Genomic DNA, 11,181 nt, shown 5'->3' with positions numbered 1-11,181 from the left:
AATGAGGATTTACACTCACCGGCCACTTTATTAGGCACACCTGTCCAACTGCTCGTTAACGCAAATTTCTAATCAGCCAATCACATGGCAGCAACTCAATGCATTTAGGCATGTAGACATGGTCAAGACAATCTGCTGCAGTTCAAACCGAGCATCAGAATGGGGAAGAAAGGTGATTTAAGTGACTTTGAACGTGGCATGGTTGTTGGTGCCAGACGGGCTGGTCTGAGTATTTCAGAAACTGCTGATCTACTGGGATTTTCACGCACAACCATCTCTAGGGTTTACAGAGAATGGTCCGAAAAAGAGAAAATATCCAGTGAGCGGCAGTTCTGTGGGGGAAAATGCCTTGTTGATGTCAGAGGAGAATGGCCAGACTGGTTTGAGCTGATAGAAAGGCAACAGTAACTCAAATAACCACTCATTACAACCGAGGTATGCAGAAGAGCATCTCTGAACGCACAACACGTCGAACCTTGAGGCAGATGGGCTACAGCAGCAGAAGACCACACCGGGTGCCACTCCTGTCAGCTAAGAACAGGAAACTGAGGCTACAATTCGCACAGGCTCACCAAAATTGGACAATAGAAGATTGGAAAAACGTTGCCTGGTCTGATGAGTCTCGATTTCTGCTGCGACATTCGGATGGTAGGGTCAGAATTTGGCGTCAACAACATGAAAGCATGGATGATCCATCCTGCCTTGTATCAACGGTTCAGGCTGGTGGTGGTGGTGTAATGGTGTGGGGGATATTTTCTTGGCACACTTTGGGCCCTTAGTACCAATTGAGCATCGTGTCAACGCCACAGCCTACCTGAGTATTGTTGCTGACCATGTCCATCCCTTTATGACCACAGTGTTCCCATCTTCTGATGGCTACTTCCAGCAGGATAACGCGCCATGTCATAAAGCTCGAATCATCTCAGACTGGTTTCTTGAACATGACAATGAGTTCACTGTACTCAAATGGCCTCCACAGTCACCAGATCTCAATCCAAAAGAGCACCTTTGGGATGTGGTGGACCGGGAGATTCGCATCATGGATGTGCAGCCGACAAATCTGCAGCAACTGCGTGATGCTGTCATGTCAATATGGACCAAACTCTCTGAGGAATGTTTCCAGTACCTTGTTGAATCTATGCCACGAAGGATTAAGGCAGTTCTGAAGGCAAAAGGGGGTCCAACCCGGTACTAGGAAGGTGTACCTAATAAAGTGGCCAGTGAGTGTATTTCCAATATGTAAATAAGCAGGATATTACATACAGATAAGCCATTGCCAATAATCTGAAGTGATCAAGTATAGAAAGTATTAAAATACTGTTAGGCACTCGAATTCTGTCAGCTTCCAGAAATAACGCTCCTCTGAACCATAGAGCTTCTGTACACAGGCGAGCTGCGCTGCCAGATATAGAAATTGGTGCCATGCTTTCACCGCCCCCTAGTGGTCAGTTAAGAGAACAACAGTCACATTGCAGGGGAAGCCTCGCCGCTGCAGGCACTGATTGTCTGAAAAAGATCTTACGTTCAGTCCAAATAATTCACGAGATTGTTAAAATACGGCCACACTCCACATACGAGTGAAACAGAAAACCGCTCAAGTGCACACGACGACTTCTTCTTCACTCCAGCCAGTCGTCAAGTCTGAACTTAAGTATTATTTTCAGACGATTAAACTGATACAAATGGATGAAAAACGTAATCAACGAGGTATGCATAATTTGCATCAACCCGCAGTAGAAAAGAGCACTCTGACATTTAATAGCCCAACTCCGTTTACATTTACGAGCGAGTCACTAAGAAGAACCAGCTCTTACTGAAAACACGAGACAGACAGACCCACAGACAGACCCACAGACAGACAGACCCACAGACAGACAGGCAGACAGACAGACCCACAGACAGACCGACCGACAGACAGACAGACAGGCAGACAGACAGACCGACCCACAGACAGACAGAAGCGCCGATGATCAGCAAAGAGGAAGTGGCGCATTGTTCTCTAGATGAGTCTACACGCCGCCGATCGATATCATTCATCATAGTCGGGCTTGAGCGAAGTCTCGGAGCCGGACAGCCGCCCTTCGTTCGCCCCACGGTGTGGTCGGTCGGGCAGTTTCTCCGGGCGCAGGCGAGATGAGGGAGCCGTCAGGTATCCGCACACACTTCCCGTGGTTCCATCTGGCGATGACGATGATGATGGTGATGATGCACGGGACTGAACTGACGGACGGGTACAAACCCGTCATCATCGTGCACGGACTTTTCGATGGACCCAAGCAACTTGGAACATTGGCCCATTTCGTAACAAAGGTATTTCACCTTTTTTCTCTTGGGATGTGGAGAAATGAAACATTTAATAGCAAATTGCTGCATATTTTGCAATTAAACCATTAAACTTTCATGAACCTTGTTGGATAAATTTAAATTGTAGATGTTGTAACATTACCTATGTTTAAAAATGGTCAAATCGGTGATAGCAAGGGCTCGAGTTACCTGTTATCTGTTAACGCTATGATGCTTTAGCCCATTAAAGCCGGACCAAACTCAATAATCACATTTAACTTTTTATGCCTAAAACAACTTGAAAACATCACAATAAAACATCCGGTAACGTTGTTTTTGTTTAAATGACTACTATGGTGGGTTTTCATACCTCTGTCCATACCTACTCAAGCGCCTCGAGAACTACAAGGGCGTGGTCTAGCGCTCGTTTATGAGCTGGCCTTTGACTGGCTGGTCCGCAAGGTTGGCGGTAGGGTGGGCGGGGTTTCATTTCCCAGCGAGTTGGGGGGGCCGCCGCAGCTGGGACGCGAACCCGGGACTGCGCTAACCAGTCGATACAGGGTCCGACCCGTTAGCCGTGGGCTAGCCAGTCTTCTCATAACAATATTTTGATGAAATGATCTAATTGGCTGTACATAGACAAGTAAACGTGTCTGATGGCGTCATGAGTATTAGAGCAAAAAGCTGGACCAAGAGAAAGAAGCTCAACGGTAGAACGAGTGGCAGGTTGTAAACGCAACGTCCACAGTTGGCCCCTCCTCCCCGGCCCAACACCACCAGAAGAGTGCGCCGCCTGGCCGCAGTCGCCAGAACACAAGCCAGCTAACTCCGCGTCGCTCTCTAGTCCCATCCTGTCCTTCAGCGCTCGCCGGCAGCTGAAAGTCGGCCCAGACGGACTCTGGCCGGCTTTGTCCGCCTTGCTATATTCGTGTCTTTCCGACGCCGTGTCCTCCACGGTCTTGTGTGCCGGCTAGACTACTCATGTAGTGGGCTGTGGCATTTTGTGTGCCGGTGTAGGCCTAAGTGAACGTGTACCCACCCACCTCGCAGCTTCTCACCCCTTTCTCTCAAGCTAGCACACAGAACTGCTAGAATGGTGACCTGGAACAACAACGCATTTATTTCAACGTAACCCAGCAGGTAGTTTCCAGGAAAAAACGAGAAATAAACCTTCACTGTGTCTCGTAAACACCTTGACACAGTATAAACTCACATCGATAAATGCACCCTCTTTTTTCTCACACCGGCGGAGGGTCTTCAAAGTGTCCCGGGATGACAAAATAAGCCTAACCCTATTTTCAGTAGGAAATACCTTCCTAGACTGCTTTCCTCTGCCAAAGGGCGTAGGCGGCTTCAGGCTGCGCTTCCAGAATGTAACCCTAATGCCCCGACCCCCCCTGAAAAGCAGACTCTGGATGTTACATCCAAACCGGGCGGCAGCCTCCCCCAATCTGCTCTTCCAGCCTCCCCCCGATCTGCTCTTCCAGCCTCCCCCGATCTGCTCTTCCAGCCTCCCCCCAATCTGCTTTTCCAGCCTCCCCCCAATCTGCTCTTCCAGCCTCCCCCCAATCTGCTCTTCCAGCCTCCCCCGAACTGCTCTTCCAGCCTCCCCCCAATCTGCTCTTCCAGCAACAAAACAACCACTTCACCGTGGTACTGCAGTCATGCAACCTGTCGCTCGGTTCGTGTCAAGTCCGTAACAGTCCACTCGGTTAAACCGCCAACAGCGTCCGTTCCGCCGGACGAAGAACGGCAGCGCGGTGCTCCCGGGGACCACGGCAGGTGGCAGGAAGACTCACAGGAGGGAGGCGGGAGAAAGCGAAGGAGAAACATCCCAACAGATTCGCTGATGATGCCGCTCCTACTGCAGCGTGGTCGGCCCGTTCACCTCAAACACGGCAGCCGTCGTCCATTTCCTTGTGTGTCCACAGCCTACCCGAACTCGCACCGCCTCCCTTAGGTAGCCGCCATGTTCTCCTTCTCCTTCTTCTCCTTCTCCTTCTTCTTCTTCTTCTTCTTCTTCTTCTTCTTCTTCTTCTTCTCGTAAGCACACAAGTCCCGCCTTCTGCCACCGTTCTTCTCCTTCCAATAGGCCCACAGTTCCTGACAGTCACTGCTTGACCAATGAAGTGCGCACCCATCAGCGGAGGCAATTCACCCTCTACAATGTGGCTCGCCGCACGCGCTTATGGCGTATTCCCCGGGCGCTGCGCCGCGGCTGCCCCTTGTTTCCGGTGTGTGTAGAGGATGGGTTAAATTTACATAATGCACAGAACGGATTTCATTCTTCTTCTCTCCTCCTCGTCTGGCACCTGGTTGTTATTTTTATAGAGTCGCGTTGCCCAAAGGTTAATGCCCAGAAACGTCCCGTACAGAGGACTTAACGCCCAGAGGCGTCCCGTACAGAGGACTTAACGCCCAGAGACGTCCCGTACAGAGGACTTAACGCCCAGAGGCGTCCCGTACAGAGGACTAAACGCCCAGAGACGTCCCGTACAGAGGACTTAACGCCCAGAGGCGCCCCGTACAGAGGACTTAACGCCCAGAGGCGTCCCGTACAGAGGACTAAACGCCAAGAGGCGTCCCGTACAGAGGACTTAACGCCAAGAGGCGCCCCGTACAGAGGACTTAACGCCAAGAGGCGTCCCGTACAGAGGACTTAACGCCCAGAGGCGTCCCGTACAGAGGACTTAACGCCCAGAGGCGTCCCGTACAGAGGACTTAACGCCCAGAGGCGCCCCGTACAGAGGACTTAACGCCCAGAAACGTCCCGTACAGAGGACTTAGCGCCAAGAGGCGCCCCGTACAGAGGACTTAACGCCCAGAGGCGTCCCGTACAGAGGACTAAACGCCCAGAGGCGTCCCGTACAGAGGACTTAACGCCCAGAGGCGTCCCGTACAGAGGACTTAACGCCCAGAGACGTCCCGTACAGAGGACTTAACGCCAAGAGGCGTCCCGTACAGAGGACTTAACGCCAAGAGGCGTCCCGTACAGAGGACTTAACGCCCAGAGGCGTCCCGTACAGAGGACTTAACGCCCAGAGGCGTCCCGTACAGAGGACTTAACGCCCAGAGACGTCCCGTACAGAGGACTTAACGCCCAGAGACGCCCCGTACAGAGGACTTAACGCCCAGAGACGCCCCGTACAGAGGACTTAACGCCCAGAGGCGTCCCGTACAGAGGACTTAACGCCCAGAGGCGTCCCGTACAGAGGACTTAACGACCAGAGGCGTCCCGTACAGAGGACTTAACGCCCAGAGGCGTCCCGTACAGAGGACTTAACGCCCAGAGGCGTCCCGTACAGAGGACTTAACGCCCAGAGGCGTCCCGTACAGAGGACTTAACGCCCAGAGACGCCCCGTACAGAGGACTTAACGCCCAGAGGCGTCCCGTACAGAGGACTAAACGCCCAGAGACGTCCCGTACAGAGGCGTCCCGTACAGAGGACTTAACGCCCAGAGGCGTCCCGTACAGAGGACTTAACGCCCAGAGGCGTCCCGTACAGAGGACTAAACGCCCAGAGGCGTCCCGTACAGAGGACTTAACGCCCAGAGGCGTCCCGTACAGAGGACTTAACGCCCAGAAACGTCCCGTACAGAGGACTTAGCGCCCAGAGGCGTCCCGTACAGAGGACTTAACGCCAAGAGGCGCCCCGTACAGAGGACTTAACGCCAAGAGGCGCCCCGTACAGAGGACTTAACGCCCAGAGGCGTCCCGTACAGAGGACTTAACGCCAAGAGACGCCCCGTACAGAGGACTTAACGCCAAGAGGCGTCCCGTACAGAGGACTTAACGCCCAGAGACGCCCCGTACAGAGGACTTAACGCCCAGAGGCGCCCCGTACAGAGGACTTAGCGCCCAGAGGCGTCCCGTACAGAGGACTTAACGCCCAGAGGCGTCCCGTACAGAGGACTTAACGCCCAGAGACGTCCCGTACAGAGGACTAAACGCCCAGAGACGTCCCGTACAGAGGACTTAACGCCCAGAGACGCCCCGTACAGAGGACTTAACGCCCAGAGGCGTCCCGTACAGAGGACTAAACGCCCAGAGGCGTCCCGTACAGAGGACTAAACGCCCAGAGACGTCCCGTACAGAGGACAGGGTCTCTACAGATAGACACCGGCACACACGTCTACGCGCAACAGTTCTTAGGTCACTCCTCATTTGCTGCTGCCCAAAACATTGTCCCCGGGTCTCTACTGTGTGCGTCTTCATTTAACTTTACTTAACATACTAGTTGTTGAGCGCTGTAAGGGGGATAGTGCATCTCTTATTAGCCTGCAGGGTTACACATTATGGGCCGTAAACTAGGCTAGAGGCAATGACGGTAGAGTCAATACAGTGAAAGGTAGGTGCACAGTAGGCCACGTGCCCTCTGGACTATATAGCCAACATGCGCAAGGAATCTCAAAGGGGTTTTCATCTTTGGTAACGCTAAAGCACTCGAACGCATTACTTTTCTCAATAAGTAACGGAGTGATGTAACAAGTTACTTTTAACAGCAGTAACAGTAATGTAACGATTTACTTTTAAAAGTCACGTTCCCCAACACTGGATCAGTACTGATTGCACATACACAAAACCGTGGGTGAAGAATTCCCTTTAATAAGTCAACAGAAAAAATGACACAATGTGGCTTTAAAGAAATGTCAAAAACAGTTCAACAAAACGCCTTTAACCGAAGACACGGCTCAAAATGCACGACAATGGAAGTATAAATGTATAAACGTATAAAAGTATAAATGATATTAGAAAAGATCAGTGTTTCAAATGCAGATGGACTTTAATTCCTTTCGTATTTATCGCTCTATAAGGACAATATCTCATAATACATAAAATCTCAATGGTCCTGCTTTGCTGAAATTATAATACCTATTCGAGTAATCAGGATAATTAATCATTTTGTTGTTGAAGTTAATTGTTACATTTTGTGCATAGATAAACAAGCTGCAAGAATTTGTACGACTGGCGTTGCTGAAATAGTTGCTGAAGTGTTTGTACGACATCCAGATTTAGTGAACACCATGGTTTTAAGTGATGTGAGAATTCAGCCTGAAAGTGAACCATAATCCGGTTTGCTTCCCGTTCCTCAACCTGAAACCATCTTTTGCTTTGGCAAGAGGTAGCAGGTACCGGCACACAAAGCCATCAAGTGTAGACTGGTCAGGGCTGAAACTACCTCAGTGTCACGTTCTGGATGATAATTCATGCTTTTCTTGACTCTAACAACACTTTTATACCTTGTCAGGTTCATCCAGGCACAGACGTGTCCGTGATAGATTTGTATGATAACCTGGCCAGCCTAAAACCAATGTGGACTCAGGTCTTGGGCTTTAGGAAGGCCATAGTCCCCATCATGCAAAAGGCTCCCGACGGCGTCCATTTTCTGTGCTTCTCACAAGGTCTCTCTCACACATAGATGCACACACACAAGTGGGAGATACACAGGGAGACACAGACAAGTGGCATACACACAAATACACAAGCATGCAAACACACACACACACACACACACACACACACACACACACACACACACACACACACACACACACACACACAAAGTCAAATAAAGATACATTAAGATGTGTATAAAGACATACAGGCCTTGACACTTCCCCTTTTTAGCATACCAAGATAAGTAACGTTTGTTAGCTGTGTCACAAAGCTCACACTTCTTGCCATGCCTGTGTCATTGTGTGCTGTTGTACTGAAAAGTTTAGAGGCACATGAAACAAATTTGGGTGCAGGATCTCCTGTAAAGAAATAAATGAAAATGCCCAATCCAAAGAAGTTGTACACATACACCGTTTATACATTTCTAAATGGCAACGAATGAATTTGTTGTCAGTCGTGCATTTATCTCTTGATGCGTTGTGCCCCTTTCTTCAGGTGGTCTGATATGTCGAGCTCTGCTCTCCATTATCCCAGACCATAATGTGCACACCTTTGTCTCTCTCTCGTCGCCGCAGGCCGGCCAGTACGGAGGTCAGACCCAGTCTTCGTTTGTCCTAAATAAGAAACAATGGAGATAGCCTATTGTAGTGTCCCACACTGAGAAGTAAACACACGTCTATCAGAGTACTGGCCAAAATCAGCCCTGAGCGGATGATTGTGTGAGGGAATAAGCACTCTAGGTCAGCTTGTAAGAGCTTAATTAATTGTGTACCTTTATTAAATAAGTATTAATTCTTCATAAAAGCACAAATAAATGTGAATTTATTTCTACTTTTGCATGGAATGCCTGCAAAGTAGCTCACAGCATGTTTCTGTCCAGACACTGACTATCTGAGATGGGTTTTCCCTGACTACGTGACGAGGAACATCTTCCATATCTGCTACAACAGATTTGGACAGAAAGTGTCTATATGTGACTACTGGAACGGTAAGGACAGCATGTTTCGTAACCGTGCCGGGCATTTCTGGACTAGCTTACAATTAAATAGTGTGGCATACAATCAGGTTCTCCCTCCAAATTGATGCTACAAACTGTTTTCACCATAAATTGGATTAATACCCACCTCCACCCCCCAGATCCTCGACACAGAAACCTCTACCTGCAGAGAAGCACCTTCCTACCACTCCTGAATGGCGAGAGGGCTCACAAAGACCTGGAAGGTGCCAGCACTGGCATACACTTGACAGAATGACTGGTGCTGCCACCGGATGTATTTTAGATATCTATCTATCTATCTATCTATCTATCTATCTATCTATCTATCTATCTATCTATCTATCTATCTATCTATATCTATATCTATCTATATATGATGTTTTTTTTCCTGTCTCTCCAAAATGTCCTCAGCGTGGAGAAACAACTTCCTGCGCATCAAGAAGCTTGTTCTGGTTGGAGGACCTGATGACGGAGTCATCATGCCCTGGCAGTCCAGGTGTGAAATGACGTCTTTAAATTAAGCTGAAATCTGTCTCTGACATTTCCTCACTAACTCTCTCATGTTTACTTCGAACTGAGTCAGTTTTATCATCACTTTGTTCTCGTATAGAAGTAATCCAGGGCACAGCACACTGGCATGACAGGAACGTCTGCACCTTTACCCCTGAGGCAAGAGTATCTAACCAGCAACACAAAGAAAAGAAACTAGAATCAACGGGATCAAATTAACATGGCGACCATAAACGGTTATTCAGAATGCAGTGTTTAAAGAAGTAGGATGAAAAGTGTCGTGTATCTCCAGGCTAACTGAATTATACAACGATCAAGGTGTATTGTGGTCTTCCTCTTTTATTTGCTGGACCGTAGTAACGTTACAAAACCACTGCGTTAAGCAGGCCCGGACACACACGAGTGACCCTCTTGCTCTGTCTTCTTCCAAGGGCCGCACCAGAGTGGCGCGCGTACATTTATACAACATACACAGCCAATAGACATCGAGGGTCAGAGGTCAAACATAAAATACATATTACTGCAAATAAAAACATTTGCTTTCGTGTGTATCTCCATACACTACAAAAAGGTGTGTCATTAGCCCCCGATTGTGTCCAAAGCTCAGTCCTGGAACAACTGTAGGACCTACAAGAACAATATTATACTGAAGATTCTGACGCCGTCACTGGAAAAATACATCCCAGAACCAGATTGCAGACTGTTCTGCTGACAAAGAAAGAAGGATAAAATGGCACATGCACATGTATTGTGCACTACCGTGAAGCAGCTCAAAACAGAGCCTGTATCTGGTGTGTGGTATGAGATGTAAGGCAATGAAGAGCTGGATGTAAAACATGTTGTCTTTATTTTGGACGGGGGGATGGGCGGAGGGACTTCTTCCTCTTACCTGAGGATTTTGGACCACATCATTAGGTCTGTGATTCCTGTTCACCTGGACTGACACCTCATTTCCTCTTTTGACAGCCACTTTGGATTCTATGGCAGAAATGAAAACATTGTCGAGATGAGCAAACAGGAAGTAAGTTGTTTCACTTTCAAAACGGGTAAACTCCAGTAAGCAGTTTCACTACCAAATCTGACATCAATTTTTGAGGGCAAACATCACAATCAGAATGTCGCCATTTAATAGATTATATCTTGAATGTAGAGGATCTACACAAGTCTATAAAATAAACTGTTTCATCATCAAATAATAAGTTATCCTCTCTCCTCAAAAAGGCCCCATAAAGTCATTCACTCCAAACAGCAAATATCTTGGTTTCGGTTCAACCCATACAGCTGCAGTGTTACCATGTAGCATTACTGTGTACTGTAGAACCACGTAGCATCTCTCACTTTCTCGCCTTCTGTTTGAAAGTACTACATCAGAGACTGGTTTGGCCTGAAGACGCTGGATGCCCGTGGAGATGTGTTGGTCTGTGTGCAGTCCGGCGTTCAACACACACAATGGCACTCCAACTACACAGTGTTCAGCAGCTGTATCGAGAAGTGGCTCACATGACAAGACCTGCTGTCACACTGCATAGTATAGGAAGTATGCCAAATGTACACAGATTACGCTTGAGCACAAACAAAATGGCTGTCCGTCTGTGTGGCTGTCAGTTTGTGCAAACCCGTGCACAAGCAGACACACGGAGTAGCACAGATATATATGTATGTATGTATGTATGTATGTATGTATGTATGTATGCATCTTTGTGCCTTATATTTTTTAAAAGGGGGGATCATGCAGAAATCTTGGTTTTACGATCACTTATAATGGCTGAGTTTATATCTTCTACCTTTCTCACCAGTCAGTAAATTATTTGCTTGCTTTTACTTTCTACTGATAGGCTTAGTGCATTCACAACAAAGGGGGCTCAAAATAATACCAGCAACTGGTTCTCTTCATCAATAACATGACCTGTTTTGATGCTTTAAGGAACTCTGTGGGGAAAAAACCCTGTGTCTTAGTGCTGGGCAATAATCCCATATGATCCTTTTTGTCTTT

The 11,181-nt window shown here is 48.2% G+C and overlaps 1 protein-coding gene across 1 annotated transcript; it reads left to right on the top strand.

Annotated features, from left to right (window-relative positions):
* Positions 1-2,166: 2,166 nt before the first annotated feature.
* LOC130118385 (lysosomal thioesterase PPT2-like) lies at positions 2,167-10,692 on the top strand. Its single transcript, XM_056286816.1, has 8 exons — positions 2,167-2,310; positions 7,533-7,686; positions 8,177-8,272; positions 8,562-8,669; positions 8,819-8,902; positions 9,090-9,174; positions 10,155-10,209; positions 10,549-10,692. Exons 1-8 carry the CDS (start codon positions 2,185-2,187, stop codon positions 10,690-10,692), a joined length of 852 nt encoding a protein of 283 aa, XP_056142791.1. The 5' UTR covers positions 2,167-2,184.
* Positions 10,693-11,181: the final 489 nt, after the last annotated feature.

This window comes from Lampris incognitus, chromosome 9 (assembly GCF_029633865.1).
Source record: "Lampris incognitus isolate fLamInc1 chromosome 9, fLamInc1.hap2, whole genome shotgun sequence".
In the NCBI taxonomy this organism is placed as follows: Eukaryota; Metazoa; Chordata; class Actinopteri; order Lampriformes; family Lampridae; genus Lampris; species Lampris incognitus.
The sequence above is the reverse complement of the archived record's forward strand: the minus strand, read 5'-3'. Positions and strand labels throughout refer to the sequence as shown.

What these genes read in the sequence shown, in the direction of transcription:
- LOC130118385 (XM_056286816.1), top strand. Translation starts at nt 2,185, where the DNA reads ATGACGATGATGATGGTGATGATGCACGGGACTGAACTGACGGACGGG. An exon ending in TGGCCCATTTCGTAACAAAG is followed by an intron (nt 2,311 to 7,532) that starts GTATTTCACCTT and finishes ATACCTTGTCAG; the next exon opens with GTTCATCCAGGCACAGACGT. An exon ending in ATCATGCCCTGGCAGTCCAG is followed by an intron (nt 9,175 to 10,154) that starts GTGTGAAATGAC and finishes CTCTTTTGACAG; the next exon opens with CCACTTTGGATTCTATGGCA.